The following is a 9,549-nucleotide window of genomic DNA, read 5'->3' as shown; positions in this document are numbered from 1 at the left end:
GAAAGAGCATTCTGCCCCTAGAGAGAAACACACAGATCTCGTATTGAACAAGGGTTTCTAGATGTCATACAATATATTCACAAGACTACACATGACCTTAATCTGACAATGACTAGGTGGAGACAGGTGTGTAAAGGGCATGAGAAGCATTCACCAGCTCCCAATCGACGTCCTCATCGATCACGGAGAGAAACAGCAAGTGCAGAAATAACAAGCGCACGACTTTGAGCTGGTAGCCAACTGAAATCTGCCAGGGCCTCCCTCTGAGAGAGACCTTGCTCAGACCGAGCAGAGCAGAGTTGTGTGGAGTTTGGGACCGGAGCCCAACAAGCCACGAAACAAAAGGAGAGGTGTCAAAGGAAGTTGAAAGGGATCTGAACCGAGCTGAACTGAGCTGCCAGAGAGGAACTCATCAGGCCTGTCTGTCTGTGCAAAACCAGAGAGGGGAAAACATGTTTTGTCTTTTATCCAGGGCACGCAGGGTAGCAGGCGATGTCTATGAAGCGACTGAAAGAGGAGTAAGACTCAAGCAGCGTATCATCACTCTCATCGACACTACTGACTGACTGTGGGGCCCAGCTGCACCAAAAACAAGCAGAGGATGAGGAAGTGGTCTGGGGTTGAGTCTTGTGTGGTTGGCTGCGAATTCACACGTTTTGTCTCATGTGTTGAAATTCAACATGAATACTACTCTGGGGTGTGCCGCTGTTCAGGTGCTGGTTGAGTTTCACACGCATGACTGTCAACAACAGACCACAAGACACTGTCACAGGAAATGAGTATGTCCACCGAAAATGTTGTGGGTGCATCTTGGGTCGGACCGAGAATACATGGGGGACACATGACGTGACATAGGGCCTACATAGTAGCTACACAGGACAGATCTAGGGTGTACACAAGGAGAGAACATGGATTTGAACGGGTTTCAGGTTACACAAAGCGATCGCCGTACCACATAAAGCACCCTCCTAAATATCAACTTTTCCCGACATCAACTTCTTCAACCCGCTATCAACTTCATCGCTTGTGACAAGGAGTATCTCAGGACCCTCACCGGAGAGGACCACCTCGATCAGGTCTCCCTCATGGATGTCCTCCGCTGACGACAGCCTCTGCAGGATGTTCTCCGAAGTCAGGTCATGGCGGAACAGAAGGATCTTGTCGTACATGCCAAAGAATCCACACTCCGGGAACTGGGGAGAAGAAGAAGAGCAAGAGCTATTACAGGTGTGTTTAGTTCACACAACGTGTCACTGTGACGTATCTATCAAGGGTTTGGGACCAAAATAATCCATTTTTGGTTTCCGAGCAGAACCCCTATTTATTTTGTTCTGTTCCAGTAAAGTAAAGTTCAGTGAAGTTCTGAAACGGTTCAAAGCCCCCTCAAAAAGTAACGGTTCATATAGTTTGTTTTTGTACCCGGTGAAACCAACCTCGTTTTTTGACATCTAGCTCATTCATTTGCTCCACCAACTCGTGTGGAGAGAGCAGCTTGCTGTGGAACGGGTAAGCTACTCACATGTTTGATGGACAGATAAGTGCAGGCGCGAGATGCAACTGACATTTCACAGGTGGGGAGAGAGAGCCCGGTGTAGACATGGAGGGGGCTTGGCATGAAGCATCATGACATGAAGTGAATTGGAATGGGTTTAGGCTATTTCCTATTACAACCGTATTACAGAGTTATATACTAGACATTGGGAATATTTGTGGACCAAAAAAAGAAGCGTTTTATTAACTGGTTCTCAAGATCTGAAAATAGCGGTTCCATTCTGGAACACTAGAGATCACCTTCGTTCCCAGCTCTGTTTGCGCTACACATTTCTTGTTCTCTTTCGGTTCTCGGTTCTGTTCCCTGCACTGGTTCCAACCCCTAGTATGTATGACTCAGGCCTGAGATCCTCCATTAAAAGTACTTTTTAGTCCAGGATTAGGTTAAAGCATATTAAGGCATTCCAATTTGACATAACCTTTCGGGGGGGGATTATGGATGGGGCCCTTGTAGGCCTACACCACCAGCAAGAAATTAGTGAAGAGCAGTTTGCATGTGTGTGCAGCAGCCAGCCAGGCAGCACAGAGAGAGTGACAGCAGGAAATTGAACCCACAGGCTCCGGAGCTGCAGCAATTAATCTCCTCTAGTCATGAATTATGCCTGTGGTCCTGTCACTGACACCCTGCTGCCATTAGCCGTCCGTCCTGCTCTGTCTCCCCTACGCTACAGCCCAAAACAATATGACACCCAACTGACAAGGCCCATAACACATTCCGGACCCAATCTACCAGCAGCCACTGACCTGATGTGCGCGCTAGTACACCGCATTCCAAGCGGCGTGTCACTGACACCATCCTTACTACAACACACCACACCACAAGCCAACCGACCCAGTTCAATCCAACAGCATACAGAGGAAATCAGAAGCAACATGCCACCACTTGACATACTGAACTACTGACTACAAGGCACTGTGACCCCCGAATCATACATCGCCGTAAAATACGCATATGCAGGCCTCAAACAAGTAGTTGACCGTGAAGAAAAAACCCACATAGGCCTGTGTATGTCGCCACGCAATAGGCTGCTTCGTGCCTTTAAGGGTCCATTTCCGGTTGACCTCCGCTTATAGTAAAAATCTATCTGTAGAAAAGTATTGAAGGCAAATAAAAATGTATATATGTTAAAGCCAGTGTAATTTATATTTCAGGAAAAACTTTTTCGCCACATCAACAACAGACAGCCATCCACCCAGAAGACAGGAAGCTGTATCTGTAGGAGTCTAAATCAGACAGTTAATCTGACTCCACCATCCGCAATAGAGATACTGTACATGCAAATCAGACCAACCCCAACAAGACAAACAAGGAAGTGAGCTGTCCTTTGTCTATCCTATCGGAACGAAGTATTGAGGTCTCCTATTGGATGGAGCCTGCAGGGAATAATGTAAATCTGACGCGCAACAGGGTGGATGACTGTTTATGGTTGATCCCTCAACGTGATACCCTCCCCACGTATTTTACGTCAGACATAGGGCCAAACCTCATGTTAGGCTTAAGGATCAAGTAAATCTAATCGTGATTCAATATTATGCAATTGAAAGGTTATTATCTTGGGCCAATAAAGGCAACCGAAATCTCAGGATCTATCTAATCAGACCCATGAGACGATTGGTGGTCATAAGGTGCATCACGACATGACATCGTTTTTATGTTGGTGCCATTGGAAAGAAAAACACAAAAAAACACACGTACTCGCGTAGCATGCATCAATTTGTCTGTAAATCCACACACTGTACCCGTCACAACCATCAACAACTGTTCGGTTATTCGACTCACATAAGGAAGTAAGGAATGAGCACCACACAGACACTGTACATTAATATCATAGAAATCAAGAGCTTCCGCTGCTTCGTTTAACGTCTCCATTGTCAACAGAGGCCCCACTGTCTGTTTGGTGAACACAATCTTACAGAGTGTGACGAAGCAGCAATAGCTCAGCAGCGATGACGTGAACTCACGTGGAAACAGCTGATCCCGTCTTTGTGCTAAACCACTATTAACCCGAGATGAACTCTTGCATGCACACGATCCCCTCATCCACACTCTCTCGATGTATTATCACACTGTCAGCAGTCTTTAAACAACTCGTATTGCGGCGGGCTAAATCACAGGTTCGCACAGAGTGTCTTGTTAGTCTCAAACAAATCCACTTTGAAACAAAAGTATACACCTCACACACACGGTTAAGGGCTTCGGGGGAAAAAAATAAGAAAAGACACTCGTTCCATGTCAGACATAGAGCTGAAATGTATTACATTTTGGTTTGCATCCTAATATGACACTTTATATACGTCAAAGAAGACTGAAATATAACAAAACCGGTTGACATATAAACACCGGATTTAGGTCATTTTTTAAAACTAATGTTTATTCATTATAAAACAATTAAAAATATGAATAACATTCCACCCATGAGGCTACTAGTAATTTGACTGCAGAAAAGCGCTACAGAGAGTTTTCTAACGACCCTACTCAGTCCGCCATGCCAGTAAGACGTTTTATTTAACAGGATTGAACCACTGAGGAGAGATAGAGGTCTGGGTCATGTCTTAAACCCTCACCCTCCACCTCGTCCCCAAGCTGGCCCCCGCTCTGCTCGGCTCGGCTACCCAAGAACCACAGTCAGAGCAGACCAGACTGAGCAGCAGCGCGGGCCTCGTCCCCGTGCAGGATGCCTGCGTTATATAAATCCATCTAAACAGCTGGGCTACACCGCCCCGTCCCATCGTACTACCTCTAATCTCTACAGCACTCATATGCCATTATCTGAGCCCATTGACTAAATCAATCTCTATCAAGGGCAAATTATCTGACTCCAAGGGTGGAAGTAGCGCAGGTTCACGTCAGAACATCCGGAGCAGAGAAGGCGATGCCTCGTATCGTTTAGGGTCCGGTTTTGTATTTTCTCTGTGTTACAATACTCTAAAAGAGTCCCCTCTCTCAAAAGCACTGACTCACGAGTCTTCGGTCAGGTTGGGGTACTTTGTGTTACAGAGGTTGCGAACGAGAATGCGCCGGATTGTCAGTATCAGTCATCTGTAAAAAATAATAATAATTTTAAAAATCCTACACCGCAAAGCCATGCCTAAATTCGGGTCTCGTATAGTGTTTCTTGGTAGTCTTAAACAAATCTACACCGCGCACACACATTGAAATACATTCAAATTTGAGTTTGCATCCCAATAGTACAATTCATATATATACACCACAGAAGACTGAAATATAACAAAACCGTTTCACATAGAAACACCGATTTTTTTTCTTATGTTGATTCATTATGAAATGATGAAACAATATGAATAACATTCCACCCATGAGGCCATTCGAGGGTGATTTGGTCATGTGACTGCAGGAAAGGAATACGTATGATGAGTGTGTGAGGGGATGTATATTTCCTGCTGTGTGTACATATCGTGCGGAAGATACTGCAAATGCAGAACCGGCTGAAGTTGCAACAGAGCCTTGGGAAATCGGTGTGCATAATAGGACACCTCAGAACATTGGCCGTCATTTTCTGTTAGTTTACAATTCCCAACGATTCTACGTGTTGAAATAATCGCCACCGTACCACTGACCGTACTGTACTGTACCGCTGACGTTTGTTATGTCTTGTTCTTTAAAGTCTGAAAAAGACACAACCGTTTTACCCCCTTATTATAAGCCAACCTCTTATCAAGCCTTTAATACTCGACCAATCAGTGTGCTGTGTGAGCAGAGAGGCTCTGGATAGGGCAGCCCAATAGGAAACAGAAAGGTAAACAGCTATTTGCCTGTTTTTCTGCATCCTACCGATCTGTCACCTCACTGGAACACTTAGCATAGAACAACAGGAGGTACGGGCTGAGTGGGCCAAGGTCGCCATGACGTCCAGAGCCCCGTCGTCAAGCAGTGGGCCTCGTTCATTTGGATGGCCGAGGCGAAATGAATAATTACGAGGGACACTCCCCTTTTTTTTTTGTGTTATTTTGAAGGGGGAAAAATATTGTTTTTTGTCTCTCAGTGCCAGAACATTTTCAATCACCATTACAGCAATTTACTTCTGAAGCTGAATTGAACATGAAAATGAACCTCAATGTATCAGTGGTCATGAACAGAGGTGGTCAGCTTGACTATATCCAACCATGTAACCGTGCTACTGCTAAACAAAGCCTTTATCTATTCACGTCGACTACAAAGGTAGACAGGCGGTATTCATTGCTATTTTATCATAGCACATGAAGGTCGTGAATGCAGTAGTAACCACTAAGATACATGGTACTAACCCAACCCTGGTGCTTTGAGACAGTTTTTTTTAATACAATGGATACTTTTATAAGAGGCAGATCAAATCCAATCTATGTACTCGTAAAAAAAACACACGGCCACATTCAAACAATCCCCCGAACCAGACAAACAGAGAGGCTTAGGCTATGTACTACACTACTTTAGACCGGGGCCCATAAGTATAGTGCGACACATAGGGAATATGTCGCCATTTGGGATGCAGACACTGGCCTTTATCTCCATTGGTTTTACCTGTGATCATGAACAGAGTTAGCATTTAGGCTAGTACCATCTGTCTGCATAACAATGCCAACCGTTAAGGCTCCCTGCGGACACACGTACTGTTCAAATGTACACAACTGCTCTTGTCTATCATCACGAGAACATCTTGTGTCTTGAGCTACCTTCCTTTAACATGACACCAACATGACCTCTAGCCCCTGAGAGAGGGTGTGTATGTGTGTGTGTGTGTGTATGCGTGCGTGCGCGTGTGTGTGTATACACAGTATGTGTGTCATTCACACAAAGCTTTCAGGCATGTGAGCATTACATACAACTGTATGCTGTTAACATCAGGAGTCAGTCCCAATACCATTACAGCTGGAGTTTACAGTAACTGTCCAATGTTTCCAGATTATCTTTGGCCTTATAATTAATCACAACGAGAGTGAAATACTTTTACTTCCATTAAGTATGTTAAAAAAATAAGCTGTTCTGTGTTGGAATGGGGTGGGCGTATCCCAACAACAGAATGGCGTGGGCGTATAACGGTCATTCAAAATATTTATGCGAGTAGACCGCTGATTGGCCTTCTCATCTTCCTCTGACATCATCCTCTACGAGGAAATAGCAAACATTTTTGAAACCGTCTGTTTGCGATACGTCTGAGGTGGGGGGGGTTCTCCAATTTATGCTTTGGCCACAAATACGGCTATAGGATGAGTCAACAACATTATTTGGATGTGAGTTAACAAAATCGGAACATTTACCAGTGAGATTTTCACTGGAAAGTTACTTTCACAGCCAGCTGTGCATTCCCATCTGTATGACCATCAGTTACCCTCATATTGTACACTATACATACAGGACACAGCTCATATTTATCACAGTCATCTAACTTTTATTCATCCGGGGTTGTCTCACTCAATCAGATGTCATCTACTCTGCAAGAGAACCCTGATCCTGGAGGGCAGCACGAAGAACTCTCAAGTTATCTCAGTCTTAGCAACTCTGACTAAATCGTGTAGATGAAGATTTGTGCAGGAAAGTGAGTTAAGCACACATATTCCAAGATCATATGGGATTCAGATCTCAACCAATAAGACAGGTATGAAGCGTGCTAATTCATTTCAGAATTTCCAAATGTCTACTGTAGGTAGAGCAAACCATTTGCCATGCATAGCCTAAAATATTATTGTTACCAAGTTACAAACCACATGTTCCTATGCAGAGGAAGTGCTGTAGTTTCTAGGAGGTACATAGCGCTGAGTCTTCACAGCCCAACAACTGAGAGATACAAGTGTTGTTTTGATTCTCTCAAAGGCTCTTTGTGGAACAGAGGCAGGGAGTTTGTGCATTCCAATCTTCTGTTCTGAAATGGTAGCCATGAACCAGAAATGGAAGAACATTGTCTTGTACTTACTCTTCCATTTGGTCTTACTATTATTTCTGATCTGTGATGGTCTCATAAAGTAGAAAGAAACAACACACACATGAACACACACACACACAGAACAACACACACTCCGTCGCAATCATACAAAGAACACCCATCTGAGAACACCACCAGCAGCCAGCCCTCAGAGAGGCAGACTGAGAGTTCACCCAATCGAGATGGTTGGATGTGTAGAGAATATGTAAACACACTGACTGCAGATTCTGACTCTGGCTGTGTCCCAAATGGCTTCCTGTTCCCTTTATAGTGCACTACGTTTGAACCGGGGCCCATGAGGCTCTGAGTGTATGTGGGAGTCTGAGAGGTAGCGTTCAGAAAATGCTTCGAGAAAAAATGCCATGGTTTAACTCGCTGCTGATAATTTCACACTGCATGGTGGACTGACTGTGTATAAAGAGGGTCCATATAAGACCAATGATTTGACTGTGTTTTAGCTCTAATCCATGACCTGTTTATGACTCTCGCCAGCATTCTTTTCACATGACAGAGCTCTTCCTGTGCCCTTCTTGCCCCCTTAAGGGAGGGGACTGTGTGTGTGTGTGTGTGTGTGTGTGTGTGTGTGTGTGTGTGTGTGTGTGTGTGTGTGTGTGTGTGTGTGTGTGTGTGTGTGTGTGTGTGTGTGTGTGTGTGTGTGTGCGTGTGTGTACTCATGCATGTGCTGATGTGTGCGCTAATATGTGTGACTGCAGAAAATGTTGTATCCCTATGTAATTTATCTACAAAGGCTTCAATTCATGTCCTTAATCAGAGCCTTTGAAGGCTCAATAGAAAGCAACAGCCCCCCATCTTCCACGTTCGTTTCCTTCACCCATCTCACATTCTGAGACATAAAGATGCATTCATACAGCTCTTAGCAACTACTACCTTAATAGCGGTTCCCTTCTGTCACTCTTCATTCTTAGCCATCAGTAGTCATGGTTGTGACTCAGGAAGTCACTGCTATGTCAGAGCAAGGCAGGCAGGCACTTTAACCCACTGAGCCATACACACACCATACACAGAGCCACACAGAGTTCAGACCAGGGGGGGGGAGATGGGGCACACACAGACTGGTCACATCCACAGAAACTCACCCTACACCCTCTCCTCCAGCGGATATTAGTTCTCATCCCCCCCTTTCCACAGAGCAGAGGAGGAAGAGAAACAATCTATTCATCACCAGGGAGTTCTTTGGAACATAACTGCATGTCTATGTCCCAAATGGCACCCTATTCCCTACACAGTGCACTACTTTTAACCAGGGCCCATAGGATGATGGTCAAAAGTAGTGCACTATGTAGGGAACACGGTGGCATTTGGGAACAAGCCAGGAGAGTGATGGTGCTACGTGAATAGTTACGTTGCTATAAAAACACCAGAAAAAAAATCCCGCTGTGGCTTTAATAGGAGTCACAGACAGAGATCAAGTGTCTTTGAAAATGTCTCTAAAAATGCAAATCTGTCAGCTCCTAAAACATCACACTGAGCAATGCACCTTCATTTGATGTTACGTTTAGCTTGGACAATACCTTACGCTTCCTTGCTACCTGATTATCAGGATAGGTTAGTAAACAGTGCGAACACACACACACACACACCACACACAGAGACAAGCAGTATCCCAGGAAATGACTCCAGCAGGTCAGTATGCGAGGCAAATAATGTCAACATGCAGACTGACATAATGCCAAATGTCAACACGCCACAAACGTGTTGCAATACGTTCACTGCATATGATCAGGGAGGAGGACTGTGAACAATAAGGCACAAGAAGCAGTGCTGTGTCATGAATACAGTCACAGGTAAATGGCGTTGTTCTGCCTGACGCGATAGCGTTGGGTCAGTCAACCCATTTATCTGTGACTGTATTCATGATATAGCACTGCCTCGTGTGCCTTGTTGCTTCTATGAAATTGAAGAAATAATGAAGTATTATTATTAAAAACAGATTTTGTTAACACTTCTTATGGCTGCAATCCCGTCAAATTCAAAACAACAGAAATCTCATAATTAAAATTCCTCAAACATACATGTATCTTATACCGTTTGAAAGGTAATCTTGTTGTTAATCCCACCA

At 44.5% G+C, this 9,549-nt stretch overlaps 1 protein-coding gene across 1 annotated transcript in view; it reads right to left on the bottom strand.

Annotated features, from left to right (window-relative positions):
- LOC118386686 (serine/threonine-protein kinase D3-like) overlaps positions 1-9,549 on the bottom strand; it is a 50,270-nt gene that overhangs the window by 24,841 nt on the left and 15,880 nt on the right. The window contains exon 3 of the mRNA XM_035774415.2: positions 1,055-1,193. Within this exon, the coding sequence (XP_035630308.1) occupies positions 1,055-1,193 (139 nt within the window). The remainder of the gene's footprint in view (positions 1-1,054; positions 1,194-9,549) is intronic.

The sequence above is a fragment of the Oncorhynchus keta genome, chromosome 8 (genome assembly GCF_023373465.1).
Source record: "Oncorhynchus keta strain PuntledgeMale-10-30-2019 chromosome 8, Oket_V2, whole genome shotgun sequence".
Lineage (NCBI taxonomy): Eukaryota > Metazoa > Chordata > Actinopteri > Salmoniformes > Salmonidae > Oncorhynchus > Oncorhynchus keta.
The sequence above is the reverse complement of the archived record's forward strand: the minus strand, read 5'-3'. Positions and strand labels throughout refer to the sequence as shown.